At 58.7% G+C, this 18,744-nt stretch overlaps 1 protein-coding gene and 1 pseudogene across 1 annotated transcript; both read right to left on the reverse strand.

The window, feature by feature from the left end:
- Positions 1 to 1,614: 1,614 nt before the first annotated feature.
- Positions 1,615 to 1,910, reverse strand: LOC136480851 (tryptophan decarboxylase 2-like). Its single transcript, XM_066478286.1, has 2 exons — positions 1,812 to 1,910; positions 1,615 to 1,767 (listed from the first exon to the last, which is right to left on the reverse strand). The coding sequence occupies exons 1-2, from the start codon at positions 1,908 to 1,910 to the stop codon at positions 1,615 to 1,617; spliced, it is 252 nt and encodes an 83-aa protein (XP_066334383.1).
- Positions 1,805 to 3,452, reverse strand: LOC136482883 (tyrosine/DOPA decarboxylase 2-like; annotated as a pseudogene).
- Between the last annotated feature and the right edge of the window lie 15,292 nt (positions 3,453 to 18,744).

The following is an 18,744-nucleotide window of genomic DNA, read 5'->3' on the forward strand; positions in this document are numbered from 1 at the left end:
AAACAATTGGATCAGCCTTAATGCAAGAGTTTGAGGGAAAAGAACGAGTTATTTTCTATTTAAGTAGAATGCTTTTGGATCCAGAAACAAGATATTCTCCTATTGAAAAGTTATTCTTATGCTTATATTTCTCTTGCAATAAGCTACGACATTTATCGGCTGAGTGTACAGTTGTATCTAAGGCTGATGTGATCAAGCACATGTTATCAATGCCAATATTAAATGGGAGAATGAGAAAGTGGATTCTTACATTATCAGAATTTGACTTGAGGTACGAATCGACTAAAGCAGTCAAGGGGCAAGTAATAGCCGATCTTATTACTCAGCATCATAAACCAGATATTGGCTATGTTGAATTGATACCTTGGACATTGTTGTTTGATGGATCATCGTGCAAGCAAGGTGGTGGCATTGGTATTGTTATTGTTTCACCTCAGGGTGCAAGTTTTGAGTTTGCTTTTACAATTAAACCAATGGCTGCCAACAATCAAGCAGAATATGAAGCTATTCTTAAGGGACTTCAACTTCTTCATGAAGTAAAGGCCGAGTCAATTGAAGTATTTGGAGATTCAGAGTTAGTTATTAATCAATTGATCGGGCTATATAAATGTAAACATGATATTCTAAGGGGATACTATGATGAATGCCAGAGGTTTCAGAGACGAGGGTGTCTCCATAAATGGGACCACAGTCTCTTATGACTGCTAGACATTTTAGTTAATTTACAGAGACAAGGGATGGAGACACGGTTTCTTATGATGGCCCGACATTTTAGAAAATGGACTCTCAGTTAGCCCGTCTCTAAAAATCAAGAACCTTGTCTTCTAGAATCTTTTTTTTGTTAGTCAATATTTCTGAGACACGAAAATATCACTAGATTAATGATGAAATTTATTTTTGTAATAACCTATTTAAAGACACAAATGTTTATACTTTTTTTTATTAATTGAGTCAAACTTGTGTTAGACTTATTAGGAGGCCATATTTCCATTTTTTGATAGAGGGGTACTATACTTATATAAACAAAAGAAGTACATTGTGACACAAATGAAACAAAACACAAGAGACTCTTTATATTCTTCTTAATTTATAGAAATAAAGATTTTGATGAAACAATAGTCTCCAACAGACTCTTTGGCTCCAAATATATAGACATCCTCTATTCTAAATTTCTCGCTAGCCAAAGATTAAGAGCGAGAATAACTCTCTAGAGTACGCACATATAGAAAAATTGTTGGAGGATATAAAGATATAGAAAGCGACTTTTACTCGAATGACACTATAAATTATGATTTAAACAGCAAATTTTAAAAGGGATGTTGAAGATGCTCTACAACCCTATTTAGGTGGAGCTAATATTACCACCGCGCTGCAGTATATCATCTCGCAAGGTTTTTTTTCCACAAAATACAACAAAATGTTGTGGTCCGGAGTTTTTTATAGGTTCCAGACTGATTAATATATAGTACTCCCTCTATTCCATGTTACTACATGTTTTGACTTTACATTTAGATTTGCATAATGTCCAGATATATAGCGAAAATCTTATATTAAATAAAAAGCCAAAAACATCGGAAGTAGTGCGTTGCATGCTCTACATGCATGCACTACCCCTCATGAGCCCCCAACCAATTCATTAGCCTTGTCCTTGAGAAGCTCCCACACGTCCCGGACATGGCGCATCTCGGTCATGGCCCCGCCAACGGCGAGCCGGATGACGAACTTGCCGTCCATGACGAAGTGCGTCATGAACTCCCGCCCGCTCGCCTTCACAGTGCGATCTGCCAGTCCTTGTAGTCGATGGTTGACACATCACCGCCGCTGCCGACGTTCTTGAGGTACTCCGGGTCAGTGGACAGTGCGCTGGTGAGGGCGGTCGGGTCTGCCACCCAGAGGCAGCAGCAGTCCATGTTGGTGAGGAACCACTTGTGTGGGTTCATGCTCACCGAGTCCGCGAGCTCGGCGCCATCGAGGTGACACCTGAACTCTGGGCAAATCGCCGCGCTGCCGGCGTACGCGGCGTCGATGTGCAGCCACATTCCTGTTATTTGTTGGAAATGTATATAGTTATAAGAATCATGTCTCTTGTCAGGTGACAGTTACTGAGTATCTATGAAATCGTTTAAACACTTGCGCTGTGGTCCATTTTAGTGCATACTCCCTCTGTCCCTAAAAAAGAGTCATTCTTGTTAACTTTGACCAAATATATTTAACAAAATATTAATATTTATGGTACATAATTAGTGTCATTAGGTAGATTGTTAAATATAGTTTCATAATAATTTTATTTGGAAATATAAATATTATACGTATTTTTTATAAGCCTAGTCAAGTTGAGAAAGTTTGACCCAGCACAATTCACGTAGCGACTCTTTTTTAGGCATCGAGTGAGTACGTGCATCAGTACGACCAGTGCACGCCTTACATGCATGAGTGGACGTACCATAACAGCGCGCCACCTGACCGAGCTCGCGGACTTCGTGCCGACACGGACTGGGTCAATGGCGCCGACACCAGTCGTGCCGACACGGACTGGGTCAACGGCGCCGAGACCAGTCGGGCCGACGCGGACTGGGTCAATGGCGCCGAGACCAGTCGTGCCGACGGTAGCGCACAGGTACAGAGGAACCAGTCCACGGGCGACGTCCTCCTCGACCGCTGCTCGGACAGTGTCCGCACTCAGGCTGTACTCGGACTCCGCCGTAATGTGCAGGACACGGAAGTTCGCCGGAGGGATGCCGACGATCCTGGCACCCTTCTGGAAGGTGGCGTGGGTCTGGTCGGAGGCGTATACGACCATCCTAAGGATGGCAGCATGGCCGAGCCTGCTGATCGCACACGGTCGCGCGCAGCGGCAAGGGTGCACACCACGGCCTCGCACGTGCTCCCGTGCAGCACGCCGCCGCCACCTCCCGCGAAGCAGAATAGCTCCGGCAGTCCGAGGAGCCCGGCCATCCAGTCCACCACGACCTGCTCCAGCTCGGTGGCCACGGGCGACGCCTTCCACATGAATGGCACGACGTTGAGGCCGGCCGACAGCATCTCGCCGGCGAACCCCGCGCCGCTCGCGTTCGCTTGGAAGTAGGCGAAGAAGCTGGGGCTCTGCCAGTGCGTCAGCCCCGGGAGGACGTCCCGCTGCACGTCGTCAAGGATTCGGTCCATGGACTCGCCCGTCTCGGGCACCGCGTCGGGGAAAACCTTGCGGATGGACCCTGGCTTGGCGTCGGGGGCCATGACCGGGTACCGCTCGATGTCGCGGTAGTAGCGGGCGAGGAAGTCGACCACGGCGGTCGATTCCTCGGCGAATGTATCCGGGTTTAGGGAGAAAAGGGCGTCGTCCAGTGGAAGGCTACCCATGGCCAAGTACACGAAATGAAAAGGAAACTAGCGGTTCACAGAAGCACCGGACGACTAATGCTGTGATTTGCTTTGGAAGCTTGGCTTCATTTTTGTTCATATATAAAGACCCTAGCATTATTAAGCCACGTAGACCACGAAGGAGCAAGTAGATGAACAAGGATCAACCAAACCTAAATCTACTAAGGGGTTGGGTCCCCGCACCTCTGTCCATAGGGGATCACCGGTTAGGAGAGAGGAGGGGAACAAGGCGGTGGCAGTTGTTTATGTGGACTTGGGGTGCAAGTCCCTAGTAGATAGTTTGCATAGCTTCAAACCGACCTAACTATTGTCCTTTTCTTTTGCAAGGGACCTAGGCCTTCAATTACACAGTATGAGCCACGAGCAGAGAGAAGATTGTGGGTCCCAATTGTTTCATCAAAATGGAGAAAGCCCCCTGGAGGAGTAACTTCACTCCTCCAGGGGCTCGGGGGCTACACCCGGCGGGTGCGCTAGCGCGCACCCACCGGAACCTCAGAAAACAAACCAATTCCTACGGAGCAGGCATAAACCCAGCCTCGACGAACCCTCGGGGAGAGTGCACGCACTCACCCCGAGGCTCGGGGGCTACTGTCGGGTACCTTAGAACGGGGTACCCCAAGCAAACATCAAAATAAAGCTAGAAGGTAAGCCGTGGGCCCTTCACCTGCCACGACCGAGCCCTCCTCCACCTCGCCTCGAGCCTCGAGCAGGAGGTCTCGGAACAAACTCCGCCTCGCGCGAGGCTCCCCAGGGTAGGCCTCGGCAGGGGGCGCCGAGCCTCGGCAGGGGGCGCCGTCTCCGTCTCGCCCGAGGCTCTCCAGGGAAGGCCTCGGCAGGGGTACATTCTCCGTATCGCGCGAGGCGTCTCGCGCAAGGCCTCGGCAAGGAACCCGATCTCCGTCTCGCGCGAGGCCCCAGCCTCCGTGTCGCTCGAGGCCGGGTCGCCCGCAGCCCGTCACCCCCCGCCTCGACCGGCCCTCCAGACAACGTGTCATGTCCCATTAATGCTTCAACCACTCCCGCACTCTCAGCCGGACGACGGCTCAACGCCACAGAATGGCCGACGCGACCCAAGGTCGCATCAGCGCCATACCGGCTGGGACAGGGTACGGCGGGGATTACCGGCCACTGTGTCGTAACGCTGTATCCACGATCAGCGCCATACCGGCTAGGACAGGGTACGGCGGGAATTACCGGCCACTGTGTCCTAACACTGTACCCACGATCAGCCGCCCACTCGAGGCCTCGGCACCGTACACCAAGGTCTCGGCTATCTTGGGGATCGTGCCTGCCGAGACCCCTCCACCATGGTGCAGCCTCGACACCGACCAAGTCTCGGCCTCACGCGCAGTCCGTCCACAGTGGCTTGCACGTCCACCGCCGCACCCACTCCGAGGCGGTCCCGGGGCTCCCACGACGCACAGGATCTGATGGGACGGCCACGTCGCCCCAGTGCTCCAAGGACGGACCACTCCGACGGCCACACCGCCACAGGAACAGGCTACAGGGCCCGGACACGCCACCTCTGTTCACACGACGCCGTATAGTTAGCTCATGTACCGTCCTAGTCCTCCCTTCATGCTATAAAAGGAGAGGACCTGGGCTATTTTAGGGGGGGAGACCTTGTAACACCCGCACACACACACGCACACTCCTGCCGCCTGAGAGCAGCGTCTCAAGCGGCCCGCACGACACCCTGCTGAGATCTAGGACCAGCTCCCTCTCTCCTTTAGCTTGTAACCCCCTACTACGAGCACCTCGGTGCAAGGAATACAAGATCGATCTCTCAGACTGGACGTAGGGCCTCGACTGCCTGAACCAGTATAAACCTTGTGTCTCTTTGCATCACCATCCGGATCGGGAGCACGCAGAACAAATTCACTGGTTGGTTGAGGACCCCCCGGTCCGAAACACCGACAGTTGGCACGCCAGGTAGGGATTGCTGCGTGTCGATTTCGTCATCCCAGCAGGTTCCGGATGGCAGACCCCGTACGACCATTGCGTCTCGGCACCGTGGTTTGGTTCGGGAGCCTAGAGTTCATGTCTCTAGGGCATGAGTACGACATGGTGCTCCTCACTCCTCGAGCCCCACCAACCAACGATGAAGTTACGCCCCGGCAGCCCAGGCGCGGGCGGCGTCCGGGCGGCCGCTGTCGCCGCGCTCGCCAAGCACGGCACGAACAAGGCCACCCCGACGCTACGCAAATCCGGGGCGACACGCCACCCCCCGCCGATATCCTACGACCAGCTGTTGGCACAGGGTCCCTGGCTGGGGACATGTCTAGCCTGAGCTTGGACAAAGGAAACTTGCCTGTGGCACGCGGCGATGCCCAGTCGTCAAGCTCCTCGCCACCACTCCCTGAAGAGCCGACCCCGGCGGGGCAGAATCTGGAGACGGCACCGTCCCCATACCCCTTTGGGTTGAGAGATGCCGCCGCCTCTTACGCCTACGCTTACTCTGCCGCTCACGAGCACCCCTCGGAACGCCGCCAGCGCTTCGCTCTCGACCTGAGCACCCACTCCGACTCCTCGGACGAGGACGAGGCATGGCCCGGGGTGGATTTTTCCGGACTCCACAACCCTGGGGCTCTGCGCCAGTTCTTGGCTGCAAGCGACTACTGCTTCGGCTACTCCGACTCCGACGACGAAGGCACCTACGACCCCACTCGCGAATGTTTTCATGTCGGGGTCGGGATGCCGAGAGCGGGCGAAGAGGACGAGGGGGCAGGTAGCCGTTCCCCGCTCCGCCCCGGCGCGGGCGTCGCTACACCTCCACGCGCCGTCCTGCCGGCCGCGCGAAATGAGAACGTCGCTCTTGCGCGACCTCAGCGCCCAGACCTAGAACAGCTCCGTGAGCTCCAGGCCAAGGTCGAGCAAGACCAACTCCTTCTGCAGCAGCTTCGAGACTCTCTCGAACAGGAACAGCGAGGTCGCGGCGAAGGCGGGGGAGCCCGACGGAGGGCCCTCGACGTGCATCACCGTATCCATAACGACAAAGGGAGTGAGCAACCCCCGATCTTCAATCGCGCTAGCCAGAACGTCACGGCTGCGGCGATGCTGGTTCGCGCAATGCCCGAGCCTTCTACCGCGGAGGGCGGCGGGTCCGCGGCGAGCTCCGCGATCTCCTAGAGACCGCCACGGTTCAGCAAGCCGAGAGTTCTGCCTCCCGACGGCACGGGGGCGTCTCGAACCTGCCCGCGGCACCACCTCGGTAGGACAGGGAAGCCTCGGCTCGTCCCGAACCTGCTCGAGCACCGATAGCTCACAGGGTCCCCGTGCTCCTTGACCGGCTCGACTATCGACACGAGGGGCAGGGAGACCACGAGGTGGTCGGCCGACGACGACGCCACGACGGTGAGGGGCCCGCCCGAGGCTACCATGTGCACCGAGGTGGCCGCTACGACAGCGAGGAAGACCGCAGCCCTTCTCCTGAGCCACCTAGCCCTTGAGTCTTCAGCAGAGCTATCCGTGTCGCCCAGTTCCCAGCCCGTTTTCGGCAACCAGCCAACCTCGTGAAATACAGCGATGAGACCAACCCCGAACTCTGGCTTGCCGACTACCGCCTGGCCTGCCAGCTAGGTGGCACGGATGATGACCTGCTCATCATCCGTAACCTCCCCTTGCTCTTGTCAGACTCGGCGCGAGCCTGGCTCGAGCACCTCCCTCCCTCACAGATCCACGACTGGCGCGACTTGGTTAGGGTCTTCGTTGGGAATTTCTAGGGCACGTACGTACGTCCCGGAAACTCCTGGGACCTTAAGAATTGCCGTCAGAAACCAGGCGAGTCTCTCCGAGATTTCATCCGGCGCTTCTCCAAGCAGTGCACCGAGCTGCCCAGCATCGGTGACTCGGAGATCATCCAGGCTTTCCTCTCCGGCACCACCTACCAGGACCTGGTGCGGGAGCTAGGTCGCAACGTGCCACGCACCGCTGCTGTGCTCCTCGACATCGCCACCAACTTCGCCTCGGGCGAGAAGGCCGTCGGTGCCATCTTCCCCGACAGCGACGCCAAGGGAAAACGGAGGGACGAGGCCCCCGACGCCTCGGCCTCCCACCTCCCTAAGAGAAAGAAAAAGGGGCGCCTAGGGAAGCAGGAGGTCATGGGGGCTGATCTGGTCGGGGCCGTAGAACGCAAGAATCCCCGAGGCCCCAAAGGCCCTAGGCCTTTCGACGACATGCTCAAGAAACCATGCCCTTATCACCAAGGCCCGGTCAAGCACGCCCTCGAGGATTGCTCCATGCTGCGACGTTACTACGCCAGGCTCAAGCTCCCCGATGACGACGCCAAGCAGAAGGGCGCCGGCGACCGGGACGAGGACAAGGACGACGGGTTCCCCGAAGTACGCAACGCCTTCATGATCTTCGGCGGGCCCTCGACATGCCTTACGGCGCGGCAGCGCAAGAGGGAACGCCGATAAGTCTTCTCGGTCAAGGTAGCCACCCCCCAGTACCTTGACTGGCCTCGAGAGGCGATCACCTTCGATCGAGATGACCACCCTGACCATGTTCCGAATCCCGGGCAGTACCCGCTGGTTGTCGACCCAATCATCGGCAACACCCGACTCTCCAAGGTGTTGATGGACGGAGGCAGTGGCCTCAACGTCCTCTACGCCAACACCCTGGAGCTCTTGGAGATCGATCGGTCGAGGCTCCGAGGCGATGTCGCACCCTTCCACGGCATCGTGCCAGGGAGGCGCACGCGACCCCTCGGGCGCATCGACCTTCCTGTCTGCTTCGGCACCCCCTCCAACTAACGCAAGGAAGTCCTCACCTTCGGGGTAGTTGGATTTGGGGGGGCCTACCACGCCATTCTGGGGTGGCCATGCTACGCCAAGTTCATGGCAGTGCCCAACTATACCTACCTCAAGCTCAAGATGCCAGGCCCCGGCGGTGTCATCACGGTCGAGTCCACGTACGAACATGCATACGACTGCGACGTTGAATGCATCGAGTACGCCGAGGCTCTTGCGGAGGCCGAGACCCTCATCGCGCACCTCGACCAACTCAGTGGCGAGGTGCCTAACTCCAAGCGTCGCGCGGGGGCGTTCGAGCCCGCAGAAACCATCAAACTCATCCCGGTCGACCCCGCCTACCCCGACGACCGGGCGCTGAGGATCAGCGCCACCCTCGACATCAAATAGGAAGCCATGCTCGTCGACTTCCTCCGTGCGAATGCCGACATATTTGCATGGAGTCCCTCGGACATGCCGGGCATACCGAGGGAAGTCGCCGAGCACGCCCTGGACGTCCGTGCCGGCTCTAGACCGGTAAGGCAGCGCCTGCGCCGCTTCGACGAGGAAAAGCGCAGGGCCATCGGTGAGGAGGTGCAAAAACTACTGGCGGCCGGATTCATCAAGGAAGTATCCCACCCGGAGTGGTTGTCTAACCCCGTGTTAGTTAGGAAGAAAAGTGGGAAATGGAGGATGTGTGTAGACTATACCGGTTTGAACAAAGCTTGTCCAAAAGTCCCTTTCCCGTTACCCCAAATCGATCAGATCGTTGACTCCACTGCGGGATGTGAAACCTTGTCTTTCCTTGATGCGTATTCTGGTTACCATCAAATCAAGATGAAAGAGTCTGACCAGCTCGCGACTTCTTTCATCACACCATTCGGCATGTACTGCTACGTGATGATGCCCTTCGGCCTCAGAAACGCCGGTGCCACGTATCAGCGGTGCATGACCCAAGTCTTTGGCGACAACATTGGGCGGACCGTCGAGGCCTACGTAGATGACATCGTAGTCAAGACCAGAAAGGCCGAGGGTCTCGTCGACGACTTGACAATAACCTTCAAATGCCTTAGAGAGAAGGGCATCAAGCTCAATCCCGAGAAGTGTGTGTTTGGGGTTCCCCGAGGCATGCTCTTAGGATTCATAGTCTCGGAACGCAGCATCGAAGCCAACCCAGAGAAGGTCTCGGCCATAACCGGCATGGGACCAATCAGGGACCTCAAGGGAGTACAGAGGGTCATGGGATGCCTTGCGGCCCTGAGCCGATTCATCTTGCGCCTCGGCGAAAAAGGTTTGCCTCTATACCGACTCTTAAGAAAATCCGAGCATTTTTCCTGGACTCCCGAGGCCGAAGAAGCCCTCGACAGACTCAAAGCACAGCTCACGAATCCTCCCGTCCTGATACCCTCAGCCATGGACGAGACCCTCTTGCTCTACGTCGCCGCAACGACCCAAGTGGTCAGCGCCGCCGTAGTGGTAGAGAGGCAGGAAGAGGGGCACACTCTGCCCACCCAATGACCTATTTATTTCATCAGCGAGGTGCTCTCCGAGACCAAAGCACGCTACCCCCACGTCCAGAAGCTGGTCTACGCTGTGATCCTAGCCCGGCGCAAACTGCGTCACTACTTCGAGTCGCACCCAGTGACTGTGGTATCATCTTTCCCCCTGGGCAAAATAGTTCATAACCGGGAGGCCTCGGGCAGGATAGCCAAATGGGCTATCGAGCTTATGGGGGAAACCTTGACCTTTGTGCCTCGAAAGGCGATCAAGTCTCAGGTCTTGGCCGATTTCGTAGCTGAATGGACAGATACCCAACTGCCACCCACTCAAATTCAGACGGAATACTGGACCTTGTACTTCGATGGATCCCTGATGAAGACCGGGGCGGGCGCAGGTCTGCTCTTCATTTCGCCCCTCGGAGTACACATGCGCTACATGGTGCGGCTCCACTTCGCCGCCTCCAACAACGTGGCCGAATACGAGGCCCTCATCAACGGCTTACAAGTCGCCATCGAACTTGGGGCACGACGCCTCGACGTCCGAGGCGACTCGCGGCTCGTCATAGATCAAGTGATGAAGGAGTCAAACTACCTCGACCCCAAAATGGAGGCTTACTGCAAGCTGGTACGACGCCTAGAAGACAAGTTCGACAGTCTCGAGCTAAATCACGTCGCGCGGAAGTACAATGAAGCCACCGACGAGCTGGCAAAGATGGCCTCAGCACGGGTCCCGGTCCCCCCGAACGTTTTCGCCAGAGACCTCCACAAACCTTCCATTGGATACACCTCGGCAACAGAGGAGGGCCCACCTGTGGAACCCGCGGTGAAGCTCGACGCCCTCTCTGCTGCCGAGACCCCCTCGACCAAGCCCGAAGTCATGGAAGTCAACGCCGAGCCTCCACGGACTGATCAGGACACGGATTGGCGAGTCCCGTTCCTCGATTGGCTCGATCGGGGGGAGCTTCCTGACGACAAAACCGAAGCATGGAGGCTTGCACGGCGAGCCAAGACCTACGCCCTCTACAACGGCGAATTGTACAGGCGAAGTCCCTCAGGTGTCCTCCAACGGTGTATCAGCTCTGAAGCGGGCCAAGCCCTGCTTTGGGACTTACACGCGGGCGCCTGCGGGCACCATGCGGTGCCTCGGACGCTTGTAGGGAACACTTTTCGCCAAGGGTTCTACTGGCCGACGGCAGTCGCTGACGCTACCAAGCTGGTACGCTCCTGCGAAGGATGCCAGTACTATGCCCGGCAGACACATCTCCCGGCCCTTGCCCTGCAAACCATCCCCATCACCTGGCCATTCGCCGTATGGGGTCTCGACATGGTCGGGCCTCTGCAAAAGGCCCCCGGGGGCTTCACCCATCTATTGGTATCAATCGACAAGTTCTCCAAATGGATCGAGGCTCGTCCGATCAATCGAATCAAATCCGAGCAGGCGGTGCTATTCTTCACTGACATCATCCACAGGTTTGGGGTCCCCAACACCATCATCACCGACAACGGGACGCAGTTCACCAGCAAAAGGTTCCTGACATTTTGCGACGACCACCACATCCGTGTGGCCTGGTCGGCCGTAGGACACCCGAGGACCAACGGCCAAGTAGAGCGTGCCAACGGCATGATCCTACAAGGCCTCAAGCCAAGGATTCACAACCGATTGAAAAAGTTTGGCAAAAAATGGCTCGCCGAGCTCCCGTCGGTCATCTGGAGCCTGAGAAACACTCCAAGCCGAGCCACGGGATTCACGCCTTTCTTCCTAGTCTATGGGGCCGAGGCCATCCTCCCCACCGACTTGGAATATGGTTCCCCGAGGCTGCAAGCCTATAACGAACAAAGTAACCGCACCACCCGAGAGGATGCCCTTGATCAACTGGAGGAAGCCTGAGACATCGCGCTACTACACTCGGCCAAATACCAGCAGAGCCTGCGGCGTTATCAGGCCCGACGCGTCCGAGGCCGAAACTTGAAGGTAGGCGACCTGGTGTTGAGGCTAGCACAGAGCAACAAGGGTCGCCACAAGCTGACCCTGCCATGGGAAGGACCGTACATCATCGCCCAAGTGCTGAAGCCCGGGACCTACAAGCTGGCCAACGAGAAGGGCGAAGTCTTCACCAACGCTTGGAACATAGAACAGCTACGTCGCTTTTATCCCTAAATTTCCAAGCATTGTATATGTCGTTCCTCGAAATACAATTAAAAAGCGTTCTTTAGTTGGTCTAATTTTTTGAGAAACCCCCCGAGCCCATCGTAGGCCTCGGCAATACAGTAACACGGCAAGGGAAACTCGGTTCTGTCTCGACAGAACCAAGCCTCCCTCGGGGGCTAGATAGGGGACCCCTCCCTAGGCGTCCCCTAAGTCCCATGCGCCATTCTTCAGTTGTTTTTCGCAAAAAATCCTACGCCAAGTCCCTAGCAGGCTCTGACGAATTAGTTGTAAAAACCCCTCGGACCAAGGTCTGTTTCCTAAGCGAGAGGCCGGTAGAGTCGCGAGACGGCCTACGCCTCCGGGCTATGGCACTCCCTCACTACCTCTCGCTCAAGGGACGGCTTAGGCCCCAAGGGGGTGTTTTACAAATGAAATCCGATCAGGAGCGACAGAGGGCAGAGGCTCGGAAACATAAGAAAAACCACTAGGAAACACAAGTACTTCAAAAGTAAAGGCCTCGACGGCCACAAGCGTTACGATACTAAAAATAACCCCTATTCTATTTTTACATAGCCCCCGGGGCCCAGATCAAGGTTCAGGGCCTTCAGCGTCGGCAGATGGTAGGGGAGGAACCACCTCCTCTTCGAAGAGCGTCGCCAACGCCGTGCCAGGGCCTTCTGCCGCCTCCATCAGCTTCGCCACCGCCGCGTCGGCCTCCTCGTCATCATCAGGCAGAACATAGCCATCACTGATGGCTGGGAGGTCGACGCCAAGGTAGTGAGAGGAGATGACGGCCAGCGCCCGCTTGACACCCGTGTGCAGTGCCCCTCGGAGCTGCTCGCGCATCTAGCTGCTCAGCGCAATCAGGCGGCTCCCAAGGGACCTGCCTGATTGAACCCCCTCGACCTCCAAGGCCTCGCAGGCGGAAAGGGCAGCACGCTTCAGAGCCTCGTGCTCCCCGATCTCGGTCTCGAGCACCGTCTGCACCACGCTGGAAGCCTCGGCGGCCCGAAGGATCTCCGCCTCCGACTCTGCACCGTGGAAAACGGAATGAAGTCGAGCGAGAGAAAGGACAACCTAAGTTGGGGACGGAAGCCCACGGAGCTCACCCTTGGCCTTCTGCTCCCAGCGACGGGTCTCGGCCTGACAGGCCTCGGCCTTCTCCCTCAACCGTTGGGCCTCGAACCTAGAGGCCTCGGCCGCCCTAGAGGCTTCACTTCCCAGCTCTGCGTCAGACAAGGAAGTCAGGGAGCAAACATAAGGAAAAGGAAACAAAATAAGGGGACTGGAACTCACCCTCGACCGCCCCCCTTCAAAACCACAGCCTCGATCTGCGAGGCCTCAACCGCAGCAAGGGCCTCGTTCAGAGCGCCTTTGGTCAGCCGGTGCGCACTGTCCTCTGCCCCCAGCTGCCCGGCGAGGGCCTTGCCTAAGGCCATCGCCTCTTCGGCCCAGGACCTGAAGGCATCCCGATCGCTGACCGCGCGGGTAAGCTCCTCCTCCAGCTCCTTGACCCGCGCCGCCAAGGGGGCGAGCTGCGCCTGGACCGCGGCCGCCTCGACCTTCGCATCGGCACAGCGAAGGCGGAGGTCCTCCACCTCCACGCTTCGCGCCGACAGAAGCTCGTTAGCATTGGAAAGAAGGCCCTTCTGCCGGTGAAGCTGGTCCTAGACGCCCCTCTCCTGCCGGAGAAACACCAACTTCCCAAGCGACCGGGTCTCGAGCTCCTGGGGAAGCAGAGCGAGGGTCATTGGTCGCAACAAAGTCAGGAAAGTAAACGTCGCACGAGAAAGAAAAGCACGAACCTGGGCGACTTCGGGCAGTTCGTCGGCCACCATAGATAGCGCCGTCCGTAGCGACCGCTCCGCCAGCTGGCGATACTGCTCGAAGGTGTTCCAGCGCCCACCCTCAGTCGCGTCCTCAAGGGCGAACAGAGGCTCCCCCTCAGGGTCGTCCCGGCTCCGCCACAATACCCGTGGGTGATCCCACCCATGAGGCTCGGGCCAGACCCGCATGAGGACCGAGCTTCCCTCATCCAAGAGCGGCGCTGGCTGCTCCACGGCATTGGTCTCCTCGGCGTCGACCACCTCCCGCGCCCGGGAAGTATCGTCGGAGGAGATCGGATAGACCAACGGCGGGCCGTGAACCAAGGGCACCACCGAGGCGGCCGCCGCCTGCATCTCCGCCTCCTGCACAGACGGCCTCGCCGCCATCACGACGGTCTTGGTGACCTCGGGGGCTCCGGTCTCTGCAATTACGGCCTCGGCGGTCTCGGGGGCTCTGGCCTCCGCCATCGTGGCCTCGGCAGACGTAGAGACGCCGACCACGGCCACCGCGGTCTCGGCGGTCGCGGGCGCCGTAGCCTCCGTCGCCTCAGCCTCGGAGACCCCGGGGGCCTCGGCAACAAAGGGCATGCCGGCCCCATCTGACTCGTGAGCCTCGCCCCCACGAGGCGGAAGCGCTCCCTCCCTCGTCTATGTAGGGGCCGCCTCGGCAGCCCCTCCGTGGGCGGCCGGCCCCTTTGGGTCGACCCTCACCGACGCCGTGTCGCGTTGGATAGCGGCTTGTGCCTCCGCCACCCAGTGTGCGGAGGAGCCGGGGCTTGCCTTAAGTGCCTTAAGGGGCGCCAAGGGGAGGTCGTCCGCAGGCCGCTTCCGACTAAGGAAAATTATCCTACAGGGTCAGCGCAAAACTAAAAAAGCGACTGAAAAACACCATGACCCTGCTAAGAATAGACTTGCCTTGATCGGGGCGGCCCCCGCTTCGCCACGGCAAACCTCACCCACAACGGCGGAGGCGGTGGCAGAGGCGTCGCCTCTGTATCCATCGACGCCGGTCGGTCTTCAGCGAACCCCGGCGCTCCTTCGATCCTCTGCAGGGGCGGCGGCGTCGCCTCCGCCGCCACCCGCTCCACCACGGCCGCCGAGCCTACCGGGCAGATGGCGCGTTTGCCTAACGCCCGCGCCTCGGGCGTGTTGGCCTCGGCCCCGGAGCGGGCAACCGCCGGCCCCGGGTCCGCTTCTCCTCCCCTTCCCGGGGGTGCCGGGATGCTTACCGACACCCCGGGCGCCACCTCCACGACATCAGGAAGGTGGTCCAGGGGACCTCGCCCTCCCTCGACCTTGTCGTCCCCGTCCGAGGCCTCTGTCGACAACGACGTCGACGGGGATTCCTCCAGCGGAAGACCGTCCTTCCGTTGTTGACGGCGGCGCTTATCCAGCTCCTCGCGCACGAGGATGTTCTTCGTGCGCTTCGCCGCCTTGGCGTCCTTTCGCCTCTTCTGCGCATCGGCGTGAGCACGGTTGACTGCCCGCCGCCCCGCGTCCTCGGGAACGGGCGGTGAAGAGGAGCGCATGTCCCTCATCCCCTAAAGGAACGACAAACGTACATAAGGGAACAAGGGGTAGGAGGAGACTAAGGAGGTTCAGAGGCTACAGCGGCGCACGACTTACCAGCAAAAGGAACCCCCGCGACGGCCGCATCGCGATAGGGGTCAAGTTGCTGCCCCTCAGCTTCGCCTCTACCGTCTCCCCCACCCGACGAAGAATCTCCTCCTCGGAAAGGGCGGAGGAGGACACCCGGGTGCCCTCAATGGGCTCACCCGGCTTCATCTCGAACAGCCGCCGCCGCCGAGCCATCAGCGGCAGCACCCTCCGGTGGTGGAACGCGGCCACAACCACAGCCACGGTGAGGCCGTGGCCCCGCAGCCTCACCAGCCCTTCTAGGAGCGGCTCCAGCTTGGGCTGGTCGACCTTCGGGACGCCCCACTTCCACTTCTCCGGGCAACTCCCCACAATCCGCCCGGTGTAGGGGGGAAGCCCTCCGTCGTCGTTATGAAGGTAAAACCAACTCGTGTACCACCGGCGGTTGGAGGACGCGAGTTGGGCCAGGATGTAGAGGTGCAGGCGGTCCTGACGCACTTGGAGAGTGCAGCCTCCGGCCCTCGCCGCCTTCCTCTTGCCCGATGTGCCCATCGGCTTTGTAGTATGCCCCGCCCGGAACAGATGGAGCCACAACTCCCAATGGGGCGCGATCCCTAAATACCCCTCGCAGATGGCAACAAAGATAGCCGCCTGAGCAACGGAGTTGGGATTTAAATTGTGGAGCTCCACGCCGTAGTAGTGCGTAAGCGCCCGCATGAACCGGTCTGCCGGGACACCGAGGCCACGCTCGTGGAAGGAGATGAAGCTTACAACGTAGCCGTCACGAGGCCTCGGCTCTGGCTCGCCGTACGGAGCAATCCATTCCGGCCTGGTGGAGTCAGTCACTGGGCGGAGGAGCCCACCGTCGATAAGTGACTGGAGCATCTCCTCGGTGACGTCCGACGGATCCCAGGGGTCCGCCTTGACGACAACGATGTCACCGGCCATGGGTGCGCTGGAGGAATCAGGTGCGGCGGTGAGTCTTTTCTCTCCCCCCCCCCCCCACGCTCTCACTTTTTTCTCGCTTCCTCCCTAGGCTCGCTCTTCCTCCTCTCCTTCTCGGCACTCGCTACTCTAGCGACAGCTCGGCGGGGGCGGCTCTAATGCAGGCAAGGTAAGACGAGGAGGGGCAAAACTCCCTGGGTATTTATGCAGGGAGGAGGCGAAACGAGCAGGCGATGAAATCGGGGAGATTTCCCCCCAATCTGGCGCGGTTAACCACGAGCCGATTTCACTGGCCCACGCGCCCACGTCTCCCGCATTAAATACGAGGACGATTACGTCCCATCCACCATGCCACGCTCGGCCACTACGGCAGCAGGTATCGTTTCGACTCCCAATAAAACCGCCTCAAAAGGCGCGTTGCCCGAGCCAATAGGGAAGATATTCCCTGCGGCCTATTCCTTTCGTATGAAGGAATCCGGCTCTGAACCTATTACGATCCAGGGGTTCGAAGGCTGGACCCCAAAGGGTTTCGACAGCTGCCCCAGGATAACAGAGTCAGGGACGACCGTGGGCGAGCCCATACGGGGCCGAGGCCCAAGCAAGCGAAACGCTTGGGACGCCCAAAGTTGTGTCCGAGACCGGAGGAAAGTCTCCGAATGGGATCCCACCGTAGGGAGGCACCGAGCCACCGAGGCCTAGCGAACGGCCTCAGCACCCACTAGAGACATCCTCTGGTACTCTTGGAGTGTGTCTCTAGACCGCTAGCCGTCCCCTAGCGAATGGGGTACGGGCCTCCACTCGGACTACCCGATAATAGCTCACCGGAAGTGCCACCGCTCGTGCCCATCGAGGGTAGCGAGGCACATTACACCCCTCCTTCCGAGCGAAAAGGAAGCGTGAGGGTCGTACAAAAAGACAGGGGAGTCCCTGACGGCCCTCTCACCCTGTGCAGAGGCTAGGGGGCCCCTCCTGCAAATACGCCGAGACCCCACAACTCGGGCCCATGCCCAAAAGGGGCCTCGGCAAACAAACCCTCACGCATGAGGGGCGTATAAAAAGTCAGGGGAACTCCCGATGGCCCTCTCGCTCTGTGCAGAGGCTAGGGGCTCTTCCTGCAGCCTTGCCGAGACCAGAATGGGCTCGGCAAACAAACCCTCCGTCCAAACGAAAAGGATATGTGAGGGGCGAATGAAAAAGTCAGGAGACCCCCGACCGTCCTCTTGCTCCAGGCAGAGGCTCGGGGGCTCCTCTTGCACCCAAAAACCAAGACAAAAACACGATAAAGGGCACCGAGCCCGTTACGGTCCAGGGGTTCGAAGGCTGGGCCTCCAAGAGGTTTCGACAGCCGCCCTAGGGCAACAGAGTCAGGGACGACTTCGGGGCGAGCCTACGAATGGCCCAGGCCTGAACGAACAGTCGCTCAGGGCGTCCTAAGTCATGTCCGAGACCGACAGGAAAGTATCCGAATGGGATCCCACCGTAGGGAGGCACCGAGCCACTGAGGCCCAGCGAACGGCCTCAGCACCCACTAGAGAAATCCTCCGGTACTTTTGGAGTGCGTCTCTGGACCGCTAGCCGTCCCCTAGCGAACGGGGCTTGGGCCTCCACTCGGACTACCCGATAACAGCTCACCGAAAGTGTCCACGCTCGCGCCCATCGAGGGTAGCATGGCACATTCCACCCCTCCTTCCGAGCGAAAGGAAGCGTGAGGGACATACCCAAAGTCAGGGGGACCCCTGACGAACCTCTCGCTCCGTGCGGAGGCTAGAGGGCCTTTTTTTTTTGCAACCTCGCCGAGACCCCCGCAACCCGAACTTGCGCTTATGGGCTCGGCAAATGCAATAAGAACTGATCACTCAAACGCGAAAATGGAGAAAGCCCCTGGAGGAGTAACTTCACTCCTCCAGGGGCTCGGGGGCTACACCCGGCGGGTGCGCTCTTGCGCACCCACCGGAACCTCAGAAAACAAACCAATTCCTACGGAGCAGGCATAAACCCAGCCTCGACGAACCCTTGGGGAGAGTGCACGCACTCACCCCGAGGCTCGGGGGCTACTGTCGGGTACCTTAGAACAGGGTACCCCAAGCAAACATCAAAATAAAGCTAGAAGGTAAGCCGTGGGCCCCTCACCTGCCACGACCGAGCCCTCCTCCACCTCGCCTCGAGCCTCGAGCAGGAGGTCTCGGAACAAACTCCGCCTCGCGCGAGGCTACCCAGGGTAGGCCTCGGCAGGGGGCGCCGAGCCTCGGCAGGGGGCGCCATCTCTGTCTCGCCCGAGGCTCTCCAGGGAAGGCCTCGGCAGGGGTACATTCTCTGTATCGCGCGAGGCGTCTCGCGCAAGGCCTCGGCAAGGAACCCGATCTCCGTCTCGCGCGAGGCCCCAGCCTCCGTGTCACTCGAGGCCAGGTCACCCGCAGCCCGTCACCCCCCGCCTCGACCGGCCCTCCAGACAACGTGTCATGTCCCATTAATGCTTCAACCACTCCCGCACTCTCAGCCGGACGACGGCTCAACGCCACAGAATGGCCGACGCGACCCAAGGTCGCATCAGCGCCATACCGGCTGGGACAGGGTACGGCGGGGATTACCGGCCACTGTGTCGTAACGCTGTATCCACGATC

The sequence above is a fragment of the Miscanthus floridulus genome, chromosome 9, assembly GCF_019320115.1.
Source record: "Miscanthus floridulus cultivar M001 chromosome 9, ASM1932011v1, whole genome shotgun sequence".
NCBI lineage: Eukaryota > Viridiplantae > Streptophyta > Magnoliopsida > Poales > Poaceae > Miscanthus > Miscanthus floridulus.